General features: G+C 40.7%; 2 protein-coding genes across 2 annotated transcripts; both read left to right on the top strand.

Annotated features, from left to right (window-relative positions):
• The first annotated feature begins 1519 nt into the window (after window positions 1–1519).
• LOC104437440 (pathogenesis-related protein PR-1) lies at window positions 1520–3084 on the top strand. Its single transcript, XM_010050380.3, has 2 exons — window positions 1520–1844; window positions 2574–3084. The coding sequence occupies exons 1-2, from the start codon at window positions 1564–1566 to the stop codon at window positions 2908–2910; spliced, it is 618 nt and encodes a 205-aa protein (XP_010048682.2). The 5' UTR covers window positions 1520–1563; the 3' UTR covers window positions 2911–3084.
• Window positions 3085–16062: 12978 nt separating this feature from the next.
• Window positions 16063–17628, top strand: LOC104437439 (pathogenesis-related protein PR-1). Its single transcript, XM_039310443.1, has 2 exons — window positions 16063–16361; window positions 17097–17628. Exons 1-2 carry the CDS (start codon window positions 16084–16086, stop codon window positions 17431–17433), a joined length of 615 nt encoding a protein of 204 aa, XP_039166377.1. The 5' UTR covers window positions 16063–16083; the 3' UTR covers window positions 17434–17628.
• The last annotated feature ends 7679 nt before the right edge of the window (window positions 17629–25307 follow it).

Here is a 25307-nt window from a genome sequence, read left to right as displayed (position 1 = left end):
TCCTAAAAATTGAGGATCAACATTGTATTGGTTGGTTTTATGGTTGGGGGAGGATTGACCCAACCTGGACTATGCTCACCCCTAATTGCCATGACTAAATTTTGTGTCTTTTATTTATTGAGTAGACATGATTGTATGTTTTTTTGGCCAACAACAGGGTGTATAAACCTAGACTCCTAAAAGCACCTGGCTAATCTCACTTGAATTTCTCGGTCGTCATGCTTAAAGAAGATCGCTTGAGCAATTAAAGGATGGGGATGAAGTTCGTAAACTTTTGCCCAATTTGTAATGCTTAATGTAGTCAATAAATTTTAACTTAATGTGTAATGTGATTTTTGAACTTTCAATTTGTTTAATGTGGCATTTAGGCTTTTGATACATGTTTAACTAAGTCCCTGAATTATATGAAAATCTTCAATGTTGAAAATTGAATAAATTAAAAATTTATGAACTACATTACACATCGGATCAAAATTTAAGAATTATTTTTGTCATTTTCCCTAATGAATTCACATATCCATGTCCTTTGATAGGGTTTGCGTCAAGAGATTTTGCGCATGTCTTGATGCGTCGAATTTTCTCATCAACATATTATATTCAGACACGACATTCTAGCGACATGTGAACATTCGTGGGGTTCTAGAATGGCCTACGTGGGCGATCTCGTCCTATAAAGCGAACAAGACAAGGGTTCACGGGTGTTCAACAACAGAAGCCAAGCCTGCTCTGATTTCACGAGAAGCCCTTCAATCATTTGTTTGCTTTAGGTCTCTAATCTCGTGCAGGAGGAACGCCTGAAGCGCGTGCTTGAAACGTGCCGATTTACTCGGTCCAGATTCATCCAACTTCCCATCATTCAACTGCTGCGATTCCACTCTCCATTCGTTCAGGTGAACCGAATCCTGTGGCAATGAAATAATATTTCTGAGGTGTCACCACCAATCAATAGGACCTTCTTCGCATTGTAAAAGATTTCATGTCCACGTACCATCATGTGGTCGAGACGTATCTATCATTCGGAAAATCATTTCATATCGAATCGTGATCACGAGACTACTGAAGATGAAATATAGAATCATGCGATGTCCCAAGGGAAATGTTGTGCACATGTGTATTCATATTATAGCTATGTTGCGATATATTGTAGCATAAGCCCTCGTTAATAACCCGGGTCTGTCTTCAAGGAACAGACGTTCATTTGTATGAGATGCCTGGTATAGGGTATGTGTTTAATTTCCATGACATCCAGTGCGAACAATCCCATATTCGAGCCACTCATTAAGGTTCAGAGGGTAGAGCCGGCTTGCTCGTCTTATTTGATTTTTGGGGTCAATGATTTATTTCACGAGTCAGTGGCTTATGTACCTTAGACAAGTTTTGTCATAGTGAAAGATCCAAAGCCATATGGTCCCAAAGATAAGTAACATTACTGTGGAAATTTTTTAACAATGGGTTTGGAAATTATTGAGAAACAATTGATATGTTCCCAAGACCATCTATATAAAGCCACAAGCGTGGAGCTCTGCAACACCCACACTCCTTCCCATTCCAAAGAACAAAACCATGGGCAGTCACCTCTCACTCTTTCTATTCCTTGTACTCCTCACGAGCAGCAGCAGCAGCAGCATCAGCGGAATCTCCGCAGTCTCGGCCGCTCCCTATCTCTCTCCACAGCTCCAAGCCAAACTGCTCTCTTCGAAGCCAGACAACGAGACGATATACAGGGTCTCCAAGCAGCTCTGCTGGAACTGCATCGGCGAGTCCCTCCAGTTCTTGTTCGCCCACAACCTCGTGCGCGCCGCCAAGTGGGAGCTCCCCTTGATGTGGGACTTTGAGCTCGAACGGTACGTGTAAATTCGATGTTGTTCTACTCTATTGAATCGGCGTCTCGCATCTCGCATCGGACGGGAGAAGGATCGTTATTCATAAGTAAAGATCGGCTTCAAAAGGCCATCACTTGAATGCATTACCCCTTTCGAAAGCTTGGCTGGCATTTCTCTTGTTCTGTTCATTCCTTAGCCGCAGGATTCTCAGTGTAATTTTTATCCGAATGTATAATATGCTTTATGAATTTTCTGTGAATTTCCTGCATCTCACTCCAAGTTAGATATCGTGCACTTACATCAAATAGGCATTTACAGTTTGTTGCATCGCTTGATAATTCAATTCTTTAAACTGCTTTTGGTATCCCTCACCGGGATCTTTTACGTACATACATAAATGTTTTGAATGACCAGGGAGCATTACATTTATCACGGGCACATATATTATTAACTTTATGGATTACAAAGAACACGAGCAGAAATTTAACAGCAGTCCAAATAGGAAATTGTTCACTCACACTCGGTGACGAGGGTAACTAAATTTGTGTGGTCTGCATCGTCTACACATGTACGTGTCCCTTTCTTAATCACTAAGCCAATTACGTACTCAAATTGGTATAAACTCTAGAGAACATCTTAGAAATTCTAATAAAAAGTAAATAAGGAAAATCTCATTCAGATATGGTTCAAGCTACTATGGCATATTTTCCCGTGGAATTCAACAACTGATGTGACTTGCTAGTAAGAAAGGTACGCGAAGTGGTGGGCCGGCCAGAGGAAGTCGGACTGCAAATTGGAGCATTCTTTCCCGGAAGACGGGTTCAAGCTAGGAGAGAACATTTACTGGGGGAGCGGCTCGTCGTGGACGCCGAGCGACGCAGTGGGCACTTGGGCGGCGGAGGAGAAGTATTACACGTACGCGACCAACACGTGCGAGGAAGGCCAAATGTGCGGCCACTACACGCAGATCGTCTGGAAGACGACGAGGCGGATCGGGTGCGCCCGGGTGGTCTGCGACGACGGGGACGTGTTCATGACTTGCAACTACGACCCGGTGGGGAACTATGTCGGGGAACGACCATATTGAATGTCTCTAATTCTGGAGTGCTTATCAATAGTCGAATATGCTCTGCTTCGAGCGATACTCTCTTCAATGTCTTGTAGAAAGTAAATGAATGTACTATACCAATATATGATAGAGCTATATGGATTTGGCTGAGGCTTGCATATAATAGCTATCGACAGCGACAAATATTACATATGTAAGTTACATTTTCTTTTTTTCTCCTTTGACATAGCATATTCAAAACTTCAACTCGACAACCATCCTATAAATTGGGAAGAGAATATTGAATCTATGTATATGAGATATGTATCAACATGATTTTCTTCATTCAAGCGCTCTCGAGATGATGATAAGCAAGCCTTTATGTTTAGTTTGATCGGTTTCATCAAGCGAATCAAATGTTTTCCCTCGGCTGTAAAGGTCAATCTCTTCCTTGTTCCAAAAGAATCCCAATTTTCCAAATTCTATCCCCTTTTCCCATTTTTGAAAAACGTTTTAATTTAATGCGCTAGCAGAACATTGCGGATCTCTCTCTATCTCTCTACTGATCCGAAACAAACTCAGCATACACATCGCAACTGCTCAGAAAAAGGCGGATCTTGGAATCGAAAACGGGTGAAGACGCTCAGATTTTATTTCAAACGAATCTCTCTCCCCTCTCTCTGCGTCAACAGCGATAAGAGGGCACGATCGTTCAAAAATTGGAGAACACGACAAAGCTTTATCCTTGTAATTTTCCGATTGTTTGCAACTCTTCTCCTTGTCTTCAACTCTCGTGAGCAGTCCCGCTGCCACGGCCGGCCATGGCGCTCCGCCGACGCTCCGCCGACGCTCCCACCGTGTTCAGTGAGCCCAGCCACCTCGAGATTCCCGTGACGCCTCCCGCAGCGAGTTCCAGGGACCGTCCGGCGAACTCGGAAGCTTTCCCGACATCTCCTGCAGTCATTTGCCAACGTTGCTCCCTCCTGGTGCTCCCTGTAGCGAAGCATCGCCGAGCTGATCCTGACGAGGCCCTCGCCACCTTCATGCCCAGCGGGTCCGGCGAGGAGCACGGCGTCCTTACCTGCCTTGTTGTGCGGCCACGTCTTGCGACTGCACCACGCCTCGACAGCCGCTCCTGCGGGTAACTGGCGATACTGACACCCCCTTGGCGTGCTTCCGCATCCCTTCGCTGCCTCAGTCCACCGAACTCCACAGCAGCAGCGCCTCCAGCGAGCTTAAGGCCGTGATTGACAATCGCCTAACTGCTTCGCTGCACCTTGAGTTTTCCTTGCAGGTTTCTCCGGCGTAGCCGCGCTGTGTTTGCAAAGTCGCCACTTTCATTGCTTTCGGCCTCACCCCTTCGCTGGCCCCTCGTTCAAGTCTACGGTCGCGACCTTATTTTGTTTTGCCTCTCGGTGTCCCCAAAACCCATCTTCAAGGTAAATATAAAGTGTCTTAAATGTAAGTAGTAGCATAGATGGGTTTTATCTGAATAATTCCATAAGCATTGACCATGAACAAGATTGCTATAGCTTCCAAAAAGAGGTCACGATGCCATATCACGTTCTTTCATAAACAATGTGACCATATAGCTTTACATAGGCTTTAATATCATATGACGTTGTCTGCTTGTTGAAGTGGTTATATAGGTCAATCATCATAGCATGAATCTCGCACTTATTCGAATGCCATTCATCCTCAGTATCGAGATAGATTATTACGCAATGACCTTATTACAATCGGCACTAACTACTGAGACCTAAAGAACTTGAACCAGTCTGTTTCAATGCGACAGAGTACTGGCTAGAAGTTACAACAGGATTGAGCCCACCGAAATGCAATGATACCCAAATGCTATCGATTGGTGCGGAAGCTTCATTCCCGCTGATTTGCGCTTTCTGCCGACTCTGTCGTGTGATGTCTTCGTCCTGCTTTCAGACGAAGATCTCTGGTTCCTGCCACAGCAAAGCTCTCTTTATCAGTCTTGATTTTGGTTACATTCAGTCGAAGCTTCTCCATCGTACACAGCGATTACTGCAACAAGATTAAAGTTATGTTCTCTCTCATTTTCAGACTTTCGTTTTTCGATTCATTGGCATTGATCCTCGGTCCTTTCTTGAATTTCCAGAGGTTTCTTTGTCAATTTTCCTTCTCCATCGCCCCCCTAACGCCAAAATCCACCACTAATTGACACCGCTAGCCACTCCGGAGACTCACTGATCGCGCCTCCCTTTTATTCTGTTTTCTTATCAGAGACTACAAAGAGCTCCGCTCCTGCTCGCTTCTTCTTCGCCGACGCGGATCAACAGCGAGATTGCCTCCAAGACATCGGCTTCTTAGTTTGATCATCCTTCGAAATTAACATCCACATCTTCAAGGTAAGTATATCTGTACTCTGTTCTTGGAGAAACAAAGATGAGAAATCATAATTACTGGTTCCCGGAGAGTCGTCTGCCTTTGAGTTCCTGTTTGTGATTTGAACACGTTTCATTAAATATGTGATGATTAGAATATGGATTATGGCTTTGCTGAGTTCCCTGCTTGCTGAAGATTTTTTATGATGTTAAGTTTTTGAAGCTAGAACAATGATGGACAAAGCTAGGGGTGTATTTGGTAACATTTTTGTTCTCTTGGAACAATTTCGTTCAGAAATAGTTTTTTATATTTCTATTCCTTGGATGGGATCTTGAGTAGAAAAACATGTTTTGTAATTGTAGAAAAAGTTTATACTCGGAATAAGAAAAAAACACAAATGTGTTTGGTATGACTTAGAAAATTTTTATTCCCAATTTTTTATTTAATTATAAAAAAGTCAATGAAGACTTGACATTTCATGTTTGGATGAAACTGGACTTTTGTAATGATTTAATTGATCAAGATATTGTAAGATAATCGAGGAAAATCTAACATAATAATTAGTCAAAGATGGATGACTGAAAATGACAATAGAGAGTCCTACAAACATGTTCGTAGACCTTTTGAGCATTTTAAGCTACAAGAAGAAAAGCAAACATTGCTTGGAGTCGCCAAGCTTTCTTGGCCTAGCATTGTCTTTAAAAGAAAATGACATTAAAAAACCTATAAAATAAAACCCTAAAAGCTGATTCAATTTTTCCAATTTTCATTAAAAAATGATTTTCAAATTTTTTATGCTAAACTAATTATAAACTAAAATTAACATTAAAATCTAATAAAACTGCTCAAAATCTAATTTCTAATTTTCTTTTCACAAATTTCTGAATTTATTATTTATTATTTACTATTTATTTCTATTTTTTATTCCAAAAAAATGGGGACTCAAATCGGGTTAGAAGACTTGTGTAAGGATGAGCATTAGGCTATGCTGACCTTGTTTTTCTAAAATGACCTTATTTCTCTTTTTGTTTCTAAGAATAAAGAAGTAAGCTTTTTTTACTTCTTGTTTTTATTCTAAATCTATTCATTGGCTATTAATTTGTTTGGGAAATAGAAAAATTAGCTAACGTTACCAAACATATTTCTATTCTTTTTCTTGTCCAGAAACAAAAAAAAAAAAAAAAATAGAGAAATAAAAAGTTACCAAATGGGGCCTAAGTGAATGATGAACGGAGCAAAGATCTAATCACGTCTCCGTGCGATGTTTGAAAGAAAGAATAAATTAATGAGGCAAAGGGAAAAGAATCGAAGTATGAGATCATGTTCAGAAGGTGATGGACTGAGAAGAGACAGAAATAAGGAAAATAAATGAAAGAAAATAAGGAAAAATGAAAAAGGCATAATAAAAAATAAAAAATAAATGAAAAAAAGGAGGAGAAAGTTTAGGTGACCTACGTGTGTTTGGGCGTAAAGGAATAATAAAAAAGAAATTCAAGGGAATAAAAATCATAATAAAAATAAAAAAAAAATTATCCACAGATATGTCAAATTATCATGTGTATCTCAAAACTCATCAATGCCGTTAATAAATCCCTTCGTCTTCCAAATTTCCATCAAATGATCTACAAATATGTCAAATTCTTCGTGAAACAGTACTCTTCATTTAAATCCTCATAATAGACTTTTAGAAAACCGAGCCCTTCATCCACGCCTTGAATTTTGATACCCGAATTTGTCTCTCCAAGGGTGAATGTTGTCCTTATTCCCAAAAGTTCTTCCCACTTCATCAACCAACACTGGAAAACCAATGCACTTTCTAACCATGAGTAAATCAAAATTTTAGATGGAAAACTCTCCTTAATCCTTAGCGAGAAGTCTTTATAGAAAAATGTGCATTCAACATGCACGGCGCATGCAATGCATGTGCACCGCATGCGCGACACATTTGTGGCACAAGCACGATAAAATAAAATTTCGGCGAAGCCAATGAAAAAAGAGTGGCCGAACTGCATAGTGAGGCCAGGCTTAATTGGGAGAAACGAAAGAATCCCAGCCACTTTATCCAAGACTCTTTGCTCTCAAAGGAATTGAATTTCGTGAGAAATTTGTATAGGCTTTTTTTGTTTGAAAGTTTGTGGTAGTGTACGTATTATTCTACTCACCACTTGGTTCAAAGTGATGCTGATTGCACAACCTTACACACACAGTCTCAATGGGAAGATCTCGGAGTTGTGTACTCACAAGATTGGTCCTATCTCAATGGAGAAGGCCACGTAGGACAACATGGAGGTGATGCACATGGCCACGGCCCACATGAGCTTCGTGTGGCTGTGGTTGATGATGGCGAGGGTGAGCGAGAAGATCATCCCACTATGCAGCTCTGCGGAAATGGTTGCCTCCCAACTTGATTGAGGAGGAAGATTGTGATGAGAGTGAATATTGTCTTTACAAAATCGACTACAATAGTTGTGAGGAGCTTTTTGTCAAAGGAGGCCTTGTTGAATATGCGAGGGTTGTAGAGGACGTTGGTGTCAATACCAGAGTCGCTTTGGAAAAAGTGGATTCCGATTGTGCAAATGAGCATGTGGTGGACGGATGGGTCCTGCCACCCACCCTCTTTGATGCTCCACTTGGTGACCTTGACTATGTCGCCTTGAACTCGTCAGGAATTTTGATAATGGTTCATCTACGGAATGTCATTAACAATGTCATTCACCTCTTGTCAAGAACCCTGAGGAGTGCAACGTCGATGTTATCAAGGTCACCACTAGGAGCACTGGGGAGCGTGTGTGGCTAGATCTCATCAATATCATCTATCCCTCACATGCTCGTTTGCATCATTAGGATCCATTTCTCTGGCATTGACACTATCGTCTTCTACAAGCTTTGCATTTTTGAGAAGGCTGCCATCACCTCCTTTCACAAAATGCTCCTACTGACCATCGCAGTTAGCTTTGCAAAGACAGTGTTCATCGTTATTGCCACCATCCTCCTCGATTGGGATGGGCAGTTGCCAATGCTACGGAGCAGTGTTAGCAAGATGATTTTCCCGCACTCCTCCCTCGGAATGTGCCTCATCATCATTGACCAAAGCCATACAGAATGGGCAGTGGCCATTTGCATTTTCTCGGTGTTGTCCTACGTGACATTTTTCTTTTGGGATGGGGCCAATCACTTGGATGTACAGGTCGAATATCTTGCTATAGAGAGTGCGTGCACAATTAGCGTTGCTGAATCAAGCGGCGAGTATAGCGTTATCGATAATGTACTTATTGCTGTATAAGGCGATCACCATTGGCGAGGCCTTTTTCTAGTTCACAGCAATCGCGAGTATCGCATGCAAGTTCTTTTCCATGAGGATGCCGGAGACGGAGAGGTGGACCTTGGAGGAGATGGGATAGTATATTGGTAAATACACCAGTCGGAGGTCTGCGGTGAGGGAGATGGAAACGCAAGGAAACAATGGGGTTAACGGCAAACGTAATAGAGGGGCAGTTGGGAAAATGATTATAAACTAGGGTATATGTGGTAAAAAATCAATGACTTTGTTAGGATATTTATATTAATTATATATGATATGAATTGGGTTATGTTTGCGGACGTGGATGAGGACAAAAAAGAATTACAATGATGAATTTTGAAAGAAAAAAGAAGAGAAAATGTATGTGGAACATGTACGTCACGCGCTTATGGTTAATGCAAAGACATAAGGAAATTTCGGGGAGGCCAAGCAAAAGGGTGTGTGGTCCAACTACATAGTGGGGTCGGGCGCAAACAAACAAAAAAGGCTATGGATTAAGGGGAGTTTTGCATCTAGAATTTTGGTTTGCTCTCCTTAATCCTTAGCCTTAGCCTTTTGAAACCAAGACTAATCTCACTTGAGTTTCTCGGTCGAGCTTAAAGAAAGCTCGAGTGATTAAAGTAGACATAAATCCAAACTCTTTGACGGGCTTCGGTTCAAGAGAATTGCGCATGTTTTGATGCATCGTATCCTCTCATCAACATAATAAATCTAGACATAACATTCTAGTGACTTATGAACATTCCTAGAGTTCTAGACTAGCCTATGGGGAAAGGCTACATCTAGTACTAGATCAATGGCTATGCGTTATTGGTCCTGAAGAAGCAATATATTGGGGTTTATCAGGACCAATGCTATGAGCTTCCAAAATCCAATAGGATCTATGACAATTGTCTTTCTGATTGGTACCACAATGGCCCTTTTGGTTGGGTGTTGGAGCAATATTACTTATTGGTCCTAGCCATTGTAACACGTTCCTCCCCCAAGGCATAAGGTCTATTGTTGCCCTCTATGGTAGAATCAGCTGTGGGGCGAATGAGTATGAAAGGACAATCAATCGAACAAAACAAATAGGTCATTTACTTCTTTTCAATGGAGGTTTTATTTTTCCATAATGGTTGCCACCGTTGAAATTTGGAACCCAGAACAGATTGTAGGTGGACGATCTTGTCCTATAATTCGAACAAGACGAGTTCACGGGTGCACAACAACAGAAGTCACCTTGCTCTGATTTCACGAGAAGGCCTTCAATCATTTGTTTACTTTTATGTCTCTAATCTCATGCCGGAGAAACGCCTAAAGACTTGCCAATTTACTTGGCCCGATTCATCCACCTTCCCATTATCCAACCTCTTTGGTGAGGAAATTTTATGTGAATTTCCTTTATCTCATCCCAAGTTAGATATTGCGCAATTACATTTAATTGGAATTCACAGTTTGTTGCATTAGTTGATAATTCAATTTTTTGATCTGACTTTGGTATTTCTCGCCAGGATCTTCAGCACATGCATAATTTTTTTCAAATGACGAGGGAACATTACATTTATCACCGGCACATGTACTATTAACATTATGGACTACAAAGAACACGAGCAAAAAATAGGATGGCTAGTTCAAATAGGATATTGTTTGCACTCGGTAAAGTGGGCAACTAAATTTGTGCGGTATACATAGTCTTCACACGTATGTGTCCATTTCCTAATCACTAAGCCAATTACGTCAGGTTCAAATTGGTAGGAACTTCAGAGAACAGGCTAGAATCTCTAATGGGAAACAAATAAGGAAAATCTCATTTAGATATAGTTCAACCTCCTATGATATATTTCCCATGGATTCCTACAACTAATGTGACTTGCTAGTAAGATAGGTATGTAATTTAACATTTGATTGCTGGATGTGCTCAAGCTACACCATGAGACTTTTTATTTGATTTTTATATTCTTGATATATAGTTGGTTGTAGTTAGACCCATCAAATGAGTGGGTCGGGTCGAAAATGGGTCGACTCATATTCGACCCATTTAACCTGTTTTTGACCCATATTCATGTAGTGTAAATCTAGTGGCCCATATATGATCCGACCCGACCCGTATTACGAAATCCTATTAATATTTTAGGAAAACCCGCACTTACTATATGCTTGTCGCGACCTCTTTTTTCTCGGCGCCCGCAATCGGGTACGGGCGCCTAAGGAGGCTAATGGCTCGACTAATTTTAATTATGCCCGGACTCTCCCAAGTCCACCAATTCACGACTTAATGGTTCAAGTTTTTAACCTGTAATTCAATTTTTAAAATGGTGTCGCCATTAATCGATTTGGGGTGGGTTGATTAGAAACCCAAGTGAAGTATAGGGAGAAATACTCATTCCTGCGCAACCAAAGAAATTAGGATCGGGGACTTGATTACACTAGTTAATCACTAATGCCCTTTCGGTACCTAATTTTGTTTAAACCTTGAGGTTTTTGGATGTTCGAGGATTTTCCATGCATTTTGGAGGAAAAACATTTTTGAGTCATTTTCTAATTTTTTGGACACAAATGGGATTTTTTTGGGGTTTTTTGGGTACTCTTTTGGAAAAATACAAGTCTTTTTGGCATTTTCATGATTTTTTTGGCTTTTTGGCATTTTTTGGAAAATATGAAATATTTTTGATTTTTTGATTTTCGGAAAATAAATTATTTTTTAAATATTTTTAATATTTTCGGAAAATAAATTATTTTTTGATTTTTGGCTTTTCGAAAAATAAAATATATTTTTTTTATTTATTTAAAATATTATTTTAAAAATAAAAACCGACCGGGTCGGATCCACGGGTTGTGTCCGGCCCAGCCGGCGACCCGAACGAGGACGGGCCCGACTCGGATTTTTTTTATCTTTTTTTTTTTTATCACATTAAAAACGACACCGTGGCCGGGCGTTCGGGGACGCCCGCCCGGCCCGACGACCCGAATCCAATCCGACCTGCGACCCGGCTCCCGCGAACCCTACCCGACCCGGCTCCGATTCGCGACCCGACTCCCGCCGCCCCGAATCTCGTGAAACCCTACCCGGTTTGAGACCCAGATCCGACTCGGCGACCGGAAAATCGCAAACCCTAGGGTTTGCGAATCCGTGGCGCCGAGGGGGAAACCGGGATGCTTGTCGGCGACGGAGACTACGGCGGCGGCGCGGCGAAGGCGACATCGGCGACGACGAAGGCGACATCGGCGACGGCAACGGTAACGGTGACGCTTTTTTACCTTCTCTCGAACGGGGACGGCGACGGCAGGAGGGCGGTTCGCGATGGTGGAGAAACGGCGAGCGACAACGGTGACGGCGAGGCCTGGTCTTGGTCGGATCTTGCCGGAACACTCTCTCTCTCCCTCGGGTTCGCTTTTCGAGCTCCCCAAAGTCTCTCGGGGACCCCTCCGGGCTCACCACACCACGACCAGCCTGAACTCGAGCTCCCCGAAGTCTCTCAGGGGACCCCAAGCTCCGGTGGCCTCTCTCTCTCTCTATCTCGGTGTGTCTCTGTGCTCGCTTCTCCGGCCGACCTTGGATCTCGGCGTGCTCGTCCTCGGCCCCCCTTCTGAAGTCTCTTAGTGGGAGGTTTCGAGGATCTGCAGCTTTCGATCCTTTTCCGGCCTCTATCTTCCTCTCCTCGTCGACGGTGGCCCCCCTCTATTTATAGGCGCGGGAGCGGCCGGTCGGCGAGGCTTCGACCCGCCGGTTGGACCGCCGTCCCATCCGCCATCATCACCTCCTCCGGTCACGTCCAGTCGACGCCAACTGCTCCTCTGCTCCGCACGCGACCGCCGTCCGCTCAAGCTTCTCCGGCATCGCGCCTACCCGCGCGTGCTCCTCAGTGGCGCGAGGAAGAAGACGACACAGAGGGGGCTGGGCTTGAGGCAACGATGGGCTAAAGGCCCACGCGGGAGGGGGCTGCCTTTCCGCTTTCGCTTTTCTTTTTCGTTTCTTTTTTGGTTTATTATCCGAAAATTAAATAAACAAAATAATAATAAAGCCTAATTTTAGGCGTCAACAATGCTAATTGGATTAAAACTTCAAATTAAATTAAAAATAGTAAATAAAATAAAAAAAATAAAAAAATCTATAAATTGAAATATTCATAAAGAATTAGACCATGCACATGCTTCTTCTCTTGTTTGAAGTGAACATACTATTAAGTAACTGAAAATTGTAACATGAAAAATGTTTAACCAAACCTAATAAAGCTCATTTTTATGATATTTTTTTATTTATAAAAACAACGTATTGATAAAAGTGTAAAACACTTTTATGCAATACAAATTTAATGGAATTTTTTTATAATTCTATTAAAATTATAATTTTAAAAAAATCGAATTTTTAATCATTTTTTATTTTTTATTTTTAAATATGCGAGCTTGTGGTCGCCGACAATTGGCGATGCTCGCCATGCTGGCCATCAGCTAAGGAAGGAGGAAAAAGAAAGAAAAAAAGAAAAGATAAAAGAAAAGAAAAGAAAATTGAAATATGAAAAATAATTATAATTTCGATTTATTATAAAAAACATTTTTATAAATTTAAAGAGGGAAAGATTGTGAGGGGCTTGGGTTGGAAATTTAGAAATAGGTTCTAAGATTCTAACCTATTTGATATTTTAAATGGGTCGAAAAAGGGTCAAAAGTTTTGACCTATTTTTGACCCATTTAAATAAAACTCATTTTTTTGACTCATTTTTAGTTGGGTTTTTAAAAGCCTCTGACCCATATTCAACCTATATAAATAAAATATGAGTCTAATTTGATACCTCTAGTTGTAGTCCAAATGTTTTTAATGACCCCTTCCATGAGAGAATTAAGAAGGGACGGTTTCATGACTCCTTGGATGGTAATTTAATTTTGGCACCTCTAGTTGTAGTCCATATGTTTTTAAAGACCCTTTCCATGAGAGAATTGAGAAGGCACGGTTTCATAACTCCTTGCTAAAACATTCGGACTACAACTAGAGGTGTCAAAATGTGTCATGAATCCATTTTTAGACTCATATTTTATTTATATGGGTTGTATATGGGTGATAGGCTTTTAAAAACCCAACTAAAAATGGGTAAAAAAAGTGGGTCTGATTTAAATGGAACTCAATTCTAAATTTCCAACCCAAGCCTCACACAATCTTTCCCTCTTTAACTTTATAAAAATGTGTTTTTTATATAAAAAATTGAAACTATAATTATTTTTCATATTTCAATTTTCTTTTCTTCTCTTTTTCTTTTTCTTTTTTCTTTATTTTTCCTCATTCCTTAGTCGGTGGCTGGCACGGTGAGCATTGCCAGTCATCGACGACCACGAGCTCACATATTTTTAAAAAATAAAAAAATAATTAAAAATTTGATTTTTAAAAAATATTTTAAAAAGAATTATACAAATTTTCCATTAAATTTGTATTGCATAAAAGCGTTTTAGCAATGCTTTTTTTTAATAGAAAAATATCATAAAAATGAGCTTTCTTAGGTTTGGTTAAAGATTTTTTATGTTATAGTTTTCTGTTACTCAATAGTATGTTCACTTTAAACAGGAGAAGCATGTGCATGGTCTAATTCTTTATAAATATTTCAATTTATAGGTTTTTTTTTTTAATTTTTAAAATTTATTTACTATTTTTAATTTAATTTGAAGTTTTAATCCAATTAGCATATAGTAGGTGTGGGTTTTCCTAGAATATTAATAGGTTTTCGCAATACGGGTCGGGTCGGGTATGGGTTCAGTCTGGGTCGGGTTGGGTATGGGTTCAGTATGGGTCGGGTCGGGTATGGGTTGTGTATGGGTTTGGTCGGATATGGGTCACTAGATTTACACTACATGAATATGGGTCAAAATGGGTTAGATGGGTCGACCTATTTTTTTAACCCATTTTTGACCCGACCGAACCCGATCCCACCTATTTGATGGGTCTACTCAAAAGGGTATTCTCTCTATTTATAGAACTCTAATTCACTATGGAACTATAAGAATCATCACCCCATGAAAAGCTTCATTGTTCATCCAATTACAAAATCTTTAACAATATGTATCCTACTTCCACCAATTAAGTACAAAATTTTTTTGTAACACTTTTGCTAACCGCAGCTAAACTCAATGACTACCCACTTGACTCATTGAAACTCTCTTTTTAGGGACCAATTTCCAAAAATTTTCTAATAGTCTACATCTATGACAGCATTTTCATTCCAAATCTATATCGGAAGTTTATCTACCTAGAGGGGAGATGTTAGAGTGGTTGGTCCCTATTAGTGAGGGTCATATATTTTTCATGGCTTCAAAGGACTTGTAGTTTATCTACGTAGAGGGGAGATGTTAGAGTGGATGGCTTCTGACATCCGTTGATGGCAAATTTGAGAATGGAATTGAAAGGTTTTATGACGTGGATTCAGATCATATGTGGCTTATGTATTCCAGAACATGGAGGGAAGAAGACGCTTTTGGTCCAAATGGTTGGAGTCATTTTCAGTTTATCATTAGAGTATCATGTCATGATAAAGTGAAAACGTGTGGTTTCCGACTAATATGCAAGCTATTGGAGAATGATTTGGAGGTTTTGCTTCAACATAATCTGTTGTTCAATCCAACTTTACTCCACGAGGTTCGGCATGATTATAGTCAGACAAACACAATGGAAGAATGTTCAAATGAAAGAGAAGTTTTGTGACTTACTTTAACTAGTGCAAAGGAAAATAATTTAAGTGGCTAGTCCTCGAAGGGTTGAACATGGCTGACTTCTCACTTCAGGTCTCTCTCTCAGTGATTCAGAGTCTTATGTTGGGTGCACTACGTTTGTTTAATGCAAAAGCTGAAAATGCTAGATAAATAAACTAATATAGGATGATTATGCACCTACATGTAATAGCGGTGGCTGGAGCATGAAGATAATCGAACAAGCAGCAAAGATGACATCTCAAATGAAATAGAAGATTTACAGAAAGTCAAACGAGCACAAAGGAAGATAGTTCAAGCAAATTAGTCCACAAAGGATTGAACAAGTCTGACTTACTCAATTGAGGTCTCTCTCTCCCTCCCTCTCTCTCCCTCTCTCTCCCCTTGCGCGCATGCGTGTTGATACGATGTGTTTGTATAATGCAAAAGCTGAAAATTCTAGACCAACAAACAAATCTAATATGTAGCCATGAGGGTCACCATGTGCTTCAACTCATAACAGTCGTTAATAACCCGGGTCCGACTTCGAGGAACAGACGTTCATTTGTATGAGATGCGTGGTATAGGGTATGTGTTCAATCGCATATTCGAGCCACTCATTAAGGTTCAGAGGGTAGAGCCGGCTCGGTCGTCTTATTTGATTTGTGGGGTCAACGATTCATTTCACGAGTTAGTGGCTTATGTACCTTAGACGAGTTTTGTCATAGTGAAAGATCCAAAGCCATATGGTCCCAAAGATCAGTAACATTACTGTGGAAATTTTTTAACAATGGGTTTGGAATTTATTGAGAAACAATTGTATGTTCCCAAGGCCATCTATATAAAGCCACAAGTGCGGAGCTCTGCAACACCCACACTCATTCCCATTCCAAAGAACAAAAACCATGGGCAGTCACCTCTCCCTCTTTCTATTCCTTGTACTCCTCACGAGCAGCAGCGGCAGCATCAGCGGAATCTCCGCTGTCTCGGCCGCTCCCTATCTCTCTCCACAGCTCCAAGCCAAACTGCTCTCTTCAAAGCCTGACAACGAGACGATATACAGAGTCTCCAAGCAGCTCTGCTGGAACTGCATCGGCGAGTCCCTCCAGTTCTTGTTCGCCCACAACCTCGTGCGCTCCGCCAAGTGGGAGCTCCCTTTGATGTGGGACTTTGAGCTCGAACGGTACGTGTAAATTCGATGTTGTTCTACTCTATTGAATCTATAACGACTGCGGCGTCTCGCATCTCACGTCGAACGGGAGAAGGATCGTTATTCATAAGTAAAGATCGGCTTCAAAAGGCCATCACTTGAATGCATTACCCCTTTCGAAAGCTTGGCTGGCATTTCTCTTGTTCTGTTCATTCCTTAGCCGCAGGATTCTCAGTGTAATTTTTATCCGAATATATACTATGCTTTATGAATTTTCTGTGAATTTCCTGCATCTCACTCCAAGTTATATATTGTGCACTTACATCAAATAGGCATTTACGGCTTGTTGCATCGCTTGATAATTCAATTCTTTAAACTGCTTTTGGTATCCCTCACCGGGATCTTTTGCATACATACATAATTTTTTGAATGAGGAGGGAGCATTACATTTATCACGGGCACATGTATTATTAACTTTATGGACTACAAAGAACACGAGAAAAAAATTTAACAGCAGTCCAAGTAGGAAATTGTTCACACTCGGTGACGAGGGTAACTAAATTTGTGTGGTCATGTACGTGTCCCTTTCTTAGTCAATAAGCCAATTACGTCAGGCTCTACGTACTCAAATTGGTAGAAACTCTAGAGAACATCTTAGAAATTCTAATAAAAAGTAAATAAGGAAAATCTCATTCAGATATGGTTCAAGCTAATATGACATATTTTCCCGTGGAATTCAACAACTGATGTGACTTGCTAGTAAGAAAGGTACGCGAGGTGGTGGGCCGGCCAGAGGAAGTCGGACTGCAAATTGGAGCATTCGTTCCCGGAAGACGGGTTCAAGCTAGGAGAGAACATTTACTGGGGGAGCGGCTCGTCGTGGACGCCGAGCGACACGGTGGGCACTTGGGCAGCGGAGGAGAAGTACTACACGTACGCGACCAACACGTGCGAGGAAGGCCAAATGTGCGGCCACTACACGCAGATCGTCTGGAAGACGACGAGGCGGATCGGGTGCGCCCGGGTGGTCTGCGACGACGGGGACGTGTTCATGACTTGCAACTACGACCCGGTGGGGAACTATGTCGGGGAACGACCCTATTGAATGTATCTAATTCTGGAGTGCTTATCAATAGTCGAATATGCTCTGCTTCGAGCGATACTCTCTTCAATGTCTTGTAGAAAGTAAATGAATGTACTATACTAATACATGATAGAGCTATATGGATTTGGCTGAGGCTTGCATATAATTGCTATCGACATCGACAAATATTACATATATAAGTTACATTTTCCTTTTTATTCCCCTTTAACATAGCATATTCGAAACTTCAACTTAACAACCACCCTATAAATTGGGTAGAGAATATTGGATCTATGTATATGAGATATGTATCAACATGATTTTCTTTGTTCAAGCGCTCTCGAGATGATGATAAGCAAGCCTTTATGTTTCGTTTTCTCGGTTTCATCATGTGAATCAAATGTTTTCCCCTCGGCTGTAAAGGTCGATCTTTTCCTCGTTCCAAATGAATCCCATTTTTCCAAATTCTATCCCCTTTTCCCATTTTTGAAAAACGTTTTAATTTAATGCGCTAGCAGAACATTTGCGGATCTCTCTCTATCTCTCTACTGATCCGAAACAAACTCAGCATACACACCGCAACTGCTCAGAAAAAGGCGGATCTTGGAATCGAAAACGGGTGAAGACGCTCAGATTTTATTTCAAACGAATCTCTCTCTCTCTCTCTCTCTCTGCGTCAACAGCGATAAGAGGGCACGATCGTTCAAAAATTGGAGAAGACGACAAAGCTTTATCCTTGTATTTTTCCGATTGTTTGCAACTCTTCTCCTTGTCTTCAACTCTCGTGAGCAGTCCCGCTGCCACGGCCGGCCATGGCGCTCCGCCGACGCTCCCGCCGTGTTCAGCGAGCCCAGCCACCGCGAGATTCCCGTGACGCCTCCCGCAGCGAGTTCCAGGGACCGTCCGGCAAACTCGGAAGCTTTCCCGACATCTCCTGCAGTCATTTGCCAACGTTGCTCCCTCCTGGTGCTCCCTGTAGCGAAGCATCGCCGAGCTGATCCTGACGAGGCCCTCGCCACCTTCATGCCCAGCGGGTCCGGCGAGGAGCACGGCGTCCTTACCTGCCTTGTTGTGCGGCCACGTCTTGCGACTGCACCACGCCTCGACAGCCGCTCCTGCGGGTAACTGGCGATACTGACACCCCCTTGGCGTGCTTCCGCATCCCTTCGCTGCCTCAGTCCACCGAACTCCACAGCAGCAGCGCCTCCAGCGAGCTTAAGGCCGTGATTGACAATCGCCTAACTGCTTCGCTGCACCTTGAGTTTTCCTTGCAGGTTTCTCCGGCGTAGCCGCGCTGTGTTTGCAAAGTCGCCACTTTCATTGCTTTCGGCCTCACCCCTTCGCTGGCCCCTCGTTCAAGTCTACGGTCGCGACCTTATTTTGTTTTGCCTCTCGGTGTCCCCAAAACCCATCTTCAAGGTAAATATAAAGTGTCTTAAATGTAATAGTAGCATAGATGGGTTTTATCTGAATAATTCCATAAGCATTGACCATGAACAAGATTGCTATAGCTTCCAAAAAGAGGTCACGATGCCATATCACGTTCTTTCATAAACAATGTGACCATATAGCTTTACATAGGCTTTAATATCATATGACGTTGTCTGCTTGTTGAAGTGGTTATATAGGTCAATCATCATAGCCTGAATCTCGCACTTATTCGAATGCCATTCATCCTCAGTATCGAGATAGATTATTACGCAATGACCTTATTACAATCGGCACTAACTACTGAGACCTAAAGAACTTGAACCAGTCTGTTTCAATGCGACAGAGTACTGGCTAGAAGTTACAACAGGATTGAGCCCACCGAAATGCAATGATACCCAAATGCTATCGATTGGTGCGGAAGCTTCATTTCCGCTGATTTGTGCTTTCTGCCGACTCTGTCGTGTGATGTCTTCGTCCTGCTTTCAGACGAAGATCTCTGGTTCCTGCCACAGCAAAGCTCTCTATATCAGTCTTGATTTTGGTTACATTCAGTCGAAGCTTCCCCATCGTACACAGCGATTACTGCGACAAGATTAAAGTTATGTTCTCTCTCATTTTCAGACTTTCGTTTTTCGATTCATTGGCATTGATCCTCGGTCCTTTTTTAGTCAATTTTCCTCCTCCATCGCCCCCTTGACACCAAAATCCACCACTAATTGACACCGCTAGCCACTCCGGAGACTCACTGATCGCGCCTCCCTTTTATTCTGTTTTCTTATCAGAGACTACAAAGAGCTCCGCTCCCGCTCGCTTCTTCTTTGCCGACGCCAATCAACAGCAAGATTGCCTCCAAGACATCGGCTTCTTAGTTTGATCATCCTTCGAAATTAACATCTACATCTTCAAGGTAAGTATATCTAATTACTTGGAGAAACAAAGATGAGAAATCTTAATTACTGGTTCCCTGAGAGTCGTCTGCCTTTGAGTTCCTGTTTGTGATTTGAACATGTTTCATTATATATGTGATGATTAGAATATGGATTATGGCTTTGCTGAATTCCCTGCTTGATGAAGATTTTTTATGATGTTAAGTTCATGGACAAAGCTGGGGGTGTATTTGGTACCATTTTTGTTCATAAATAATTTTTTCTATTTCTATTCCTTAGACGAGATCCTGAGTAGAAAAACATGTTTGATAATTACACAAAATTTTATAATTTCAAAATAAAAAAAGAACACAAATGCGTTTGGTATGACCCAAAAATTTTATATTCTCAATTTTTTATTTAATTATAAAAATGTCAACGACGACTTAACAGTTCATGTTTGGATGAAATTGGACTTTTGTAATGATTTAATTGATCATTCTAAGATGACCGAAGAAAATCCAATGTAATAGTTAGTCAAAGATGGATGACTGAAAATGACAGCAGAGAGTCCAACTGATTTATAACTCACAACATGAGGAGGTTGATAGTAAATCTTTGAGTATTATAACAAACATGTTTGTAGACCTCTTGAGCATTTTAAGCTACAAGAAGAAAAGCAAACATTGCTCGGAGTCACCAAGCCTTCCCGACCTACCATTGTCTTTAAAAGAAAACGACATTAAAAATCTATAAAATAAAACCCTAAAAGCTTATTCAATTTTTCCAATTTTCATAAAAAAAAAAGATTTTCACATTTTTTATGCTAAACTAATTATAAACTAGAATTAACATTAAAATCCAATAAAACTACTCAAAATCTAATTTCTAAATTTATTTCACAAATTTCTGATTTTTATTTTTATATTTTATTTAAAAAAATGGGGACTCAAATTGGGTCAAGAGACTAGACCTTGTGTTGATTGTGTAAGGATGAGCATTAGGCTATGTTGAACTTGTTTTTTTTTAAATGACCTTATTTCTTTTTTTGTTTTTGAGAACAAAGAAGTAAGTTTTTTATTTATTTATTGTTTTTGTTCTAAATCTATTCCTTGGTTATTGATTTGTTTTGGGAAACATAAAAATTAGCTGATATTACCAAACAAATTTCTAAACTTTTTCTGATTTGGGGAACAAAAAAATAGAGAAACAAAAAGTTACCAAACAGGGCGTTGGTGAATGATGAACGGAGCAAAGATCTGATCATGTCTCTGTAGGAGGTTTGAAAGAAAGAATAAATGAATGGGGCAAAGGGAAACCAAGCGAAGTATGAGATCATGTTCAGAAGGTGATGGACTGAGAAGAGACAGAAAGAAGGAAAATAAAAGAAAGAAAATAATGAAAAATGAAAAAGGTATAATAGAAAATAAAAAATAAAGAAATGAAAAAAAGGAGGAGAGAGTTTAGGTGCCCAACATGTGTTTGGGCGTAAATGAATAATAAAAAAGAAATTAAAGGGAATAAAAAATCATAATAAAAAAAAATTATCCACAGATATGTCAAATTATCATGTGTATCTCAAAACTCATCAATGCCGTTAATAAATCCCTTCGTCTTCCAAATTTCCATCAAATGATCTACAAATATGTCAAATTCTTCGTGAAACAGTACTCTTCATTTAAATCCTCATAATAGACTTTTAGAAAACCGAGCCCTTCATCCATGCCTTGAATTTTGATACCCGAATTTGTCTCTCCAAGGGTGAATGTTGTCCTTATTCCCAAAAGTTCTTCCCACTTCATCAACCAACACTGGAAAACCAATGCACTTTCTGACCACGAGTAAATCAAAATTTTAGATGGAAAACTCTCCTCAATCCTTAGCGATAAGTCTTTATAGAAAAATGTGTATTCAACGTGCACGGCGCATGCACTGCATGTGCACCGCATGCGCGACACATTTGTGGCACAAGCATGATAAAAGGAAATTTCGGCGAAGCCAATGAAAAAAGAGTGTGGCCGAACTGCATAGTGAGGCCAGGCTTAATTGGGAGAAACGAAAGAGTCCCAGCCACTTTATCCAAGACTCTTTGCTCTCAAAGGAATTGAATTTCGTGAGAAATTTGTATAGGCTTTTTTTGTTTGAAAGTTCATGGTAGTAATTCTTTTTTGTCCTCGTCTACTGTGGCAAACATCACCCAATTCATATCCTGCATAATACTCTAAATACCCTAATAAAGGCATCTTTTTTACCATATCCCCCTTTACCTTATAATCATTTCCTAAGTACCCTTTTTTGTTTGCTATTTGACATCTCCATAGTTTGTGGTACCCCAGTGTGCGATTCTGGCATCATTATTCTACTCACCACTGAATGGTTCAAATGGTGATTGATACAGCATAAGAATGTTGTACGTATTATTCTACTCACCAGTTGGTTCAAAGTGACATTGATTGCACAACCTTACACATGCGGCCTCAATGGGAAGATCTTGGAGTTGTGTACTCACATGATTGGTCCTATCTCAATGGAGAAGGCCACGTAGGACAACATCGAGGTGATGCACATGGCCACGGCCCACATGAGCTTTGTGTGGCTGTGGTTGGTGATGGTGAGGGTGAGCGAGAAGATCATCCCACTATGCAGCTCTGTGGAAATGGTTGCCTGCCAACTTGATTGACGATGAAGATTGTGATAAGAGTGAATATTGTCTTTACAAAGTTGACTACAATAGTTGTGAGGAGTTTTTTGTCAAAGGAGGCCTTGTCGAATATACGAGGGTTGTAGAGGACGTTGGTGTCAATACCAGAGGCGTTTTGGAAAAAGTGGATCCCAATGTGCAAACGAGCATGTGGTGGATGGATGGGGTCCTACCACCCACCATCTTTGATGCTCCGCTTGGTGACCTTGACTATGTCGCCTTGACCTCGTTAGGAATTTTGATAATGGTTCATCTTCGGAATGTCATTAACAATGTCATTCACCTCTTGTCAAGAACCCTAAGGAGTGCAGTGACGATGTTATCAAGGTCACCAATAGGAGCACTGGGGAGTCGGTGTGGCTAGATCTTATCCTCCACCTAATATCATCTATCCCTCACATGCTTGTTTGCGTCATTAGATCCATTTCTTTGGCATTGACATTGTCGTCTTCTACAAGCCTTGTATTTTTGAGAAGGCCGCCGTCACCTCCTTTCACAAAAAGCTCCTACTGACCATTGCAGTTAGCTTTGCAAAGACAATGTTCATCGTTATCGCCACCTTCCTCCTCAGTCAGGATGGGCGGTTGCCATTGCTACTGAGCAGTGTTAGCAAGATGATTTTCTCGCTCTCCTCCTTCGGAATGTGCCTCACCATCATCGACCATAGCCTGGGCAATGGCCATTTGCATTGTCTCGGTGTTGTGTGTTGTCCTACGTGACCTTTTTCTGTCGGGATGGGGCCAATCACTTGGATGTATAGCTCGAAGATCTTGCTATAGAGAGTGTGCACAATTAGCGTTGCTGCATCAAGCGGCGAGTACAGTGTTATCAATAATGTACTTATTGCTGGATAAGGCGATCAACATTGGTAAGGCCTTTTTCTTGTTCACAGCAATTGCGAGTATCGCATGCAAGTTCTTTTCCATGAGGATGCCGGAGATGGAGAGGTGGACCTTGGAGGAGATGGGATAGTATATTGGTAAATACACCAGTCGGAGGTCTGCGGTGAGGGAGATGGAAATGCAAGGAAACAATGGGGTTAACGGCAACGTGATAGAGGGGCAGTTAGGAAAATGATTATAAACTAGGGTATATGTGGTAAAAAATCAATGAATTTGTTAGGATATTTATATTAATTATAGATGATATGAATTGGGTTATGTTTGCTGACGTGGATGAGGACAAAAAAAATTACAATGATGAATTTTGAAAGAAAAAAGAGAAGAAAATGTATGTGGAACATGTACGTCACGCGCTTATGGTTAATGCACGACATAAGGAAATTTCAGGGAGGCCAAGCAAAAGGTGTGTGGTCCAACTACATAGTGGGGTCGGGCGCAAACAAACAAAAAAGGCTATGTATTAAGGGGAGTTTTGCATCTAGAATTTTGGTTTGCTCTCCTTAAAATCCTTAGCCTTAGCCTTTTGAAACCAAGACTAATCTCACTTGAGTTTCTCGGTCGAGATTAAAGAAGCTCGAGCGATTGAAGAAGACATAAATCCAAACTCTTTGACGGGCTTCGGTTCAAGAGAATTGCGCATGTTTTGATGCATTGTATCCTCATCAACATAATAAATCCAGACATAACATTCTAGTGACATATGAACATTCCTAGAGTTCTAGATTGGCCTATGGGAAAAGGCTACATCTAGTACTGGATCAATGACTATGCATTATTGGTCCTGAAGAAGCAATATATTGGGGTTTATCAAGACCAATACTACACGAGCTTCCATAATCCAATAGGATCTATCACAATTGTCTTTCTGATTGGTACCACAATGGCCCTTTGGTTGGGTGTTGGAGCAATATTACTTATTGGTCCTAGCCATTGTAGCGCGTTTCTCACCCAAGGCATAAGGTCTATCATTGCCCTCTATGGTAGAATCAGCTGTGGGGCCAAATGAATATAAAAGGAAGATCAATCAAACAAAACAATAGGTCATTTACTTCTTTTCGATGGAGGTTTTATTTTTTCATAATGGTTGCCACCGTTGAAATTTGGAAATTGAAACACAAACGTATTGGTATGTAATTTAACATTTGATTGCTGGATGTGCTCAAGCTATACCATGAGACTTTTTATTTGATTTTTATGTTTTTGATATATAGTTGGTTGTAATCCAAATGTTTTTAAAGACCCTTCCGAGGAGAGAATTGAGAAGGCACGGTTTCATAAGTCCTTGGATGGTAATAGGTAAATCACATTTGAGAAATAATAAAAATTGAATGATGAATTATATTCAACTCGTATTTGACAAATAAATAATAGTTATAAATCAACAAAAAAATCCATCATCACAAACATTATGTAACATCATTTACAAATAAATAAATATAATAAATCTACCCATCATAGAAAGAAAAGAAATTTATGCTTAGGGAGTTTTATTATATATGTTTCAATAATAAATTAACTCTACAGTTGAGGCCTAGATGTTCACTACATCATCGATCCAAACTCCTTTAGGGGTTCATGTTGGGTGGGAACAGATTGCCCAATTTGGTTGATTCAGGGATGAATCTAACATGACCACTTTCTTTGCCCAATCACTCCGGCCATCCATGTCCTTCAATTCAACAAAGAAAACTGGCCTCAAAAACAAAAATCAATCGATTACAATCTTGGGTGGTCGGACTTATACATAGGTGGGTCAGTTAAACCAAAAGAAACAAGCAACTGGTCCATTCGATTAAAACGCGTGGAGACAACACTACTTATCGACGGTAAAGTTACCAATGATGGTGAAAAATTATTTAGTATAATTCCTCCCTCAGTGATTTTTACTGTGGTGGGCTTTTGCATATAGAATCTATTCAAGAAGATGCATGCTTTTGGGCTTTGGCAGGAGAGGGCTTATGGAGACCAAGACCAAAATATTACTCATTTTTTGGG

Source organism: Eucalyptus grandis, chromosome 3, assembly GCF_016545825.1.
Source record: "Eucalyptus grandis isolate ANBG69807.140 chromosome 3, ASM1654582v1, whole genome shotgun sequence".
NCBI lineage: Eukaryota > Viridiplantae > Streptophyta > Magnoliopsida > Myrtales > Myrtaceae > Eucalyptus > Eucalyptus grandis.
This window is presented reverse-complemented; position numbering and strand designations above follow the sequence as displayed.

Coding starts and splice junctions, on each gene's coding strand:
- LOC104437440 (XM_010050380.3), top strand. CDS start 1,564: ATGGGCAGTCACCTCTCACTCTTTCTATTCCTTGTACTCCTCACGAGC. Junction 1,845..2,573: donor TGGGACTTTGAGCTCGAACG/GTACGTGTAAAT, acceptor CTAGTAAGAAAG/GTACGCGAAGTGGTGGGCCG.
- LOC104437439 (XM_039310443.1), top strand. CDS start 16,084: ATGGGCAGTCACCTCTCCCTCTTTCTATTCCTTGTACTCCTCACGAGC. Junction 16,362..17,096: donor TGGGACTTTGAGCTCGAACG/GTACGTGTAAAT, acceptor CTAGTAAGAAAG/GTACGCGAGGTGGTGGGCCG.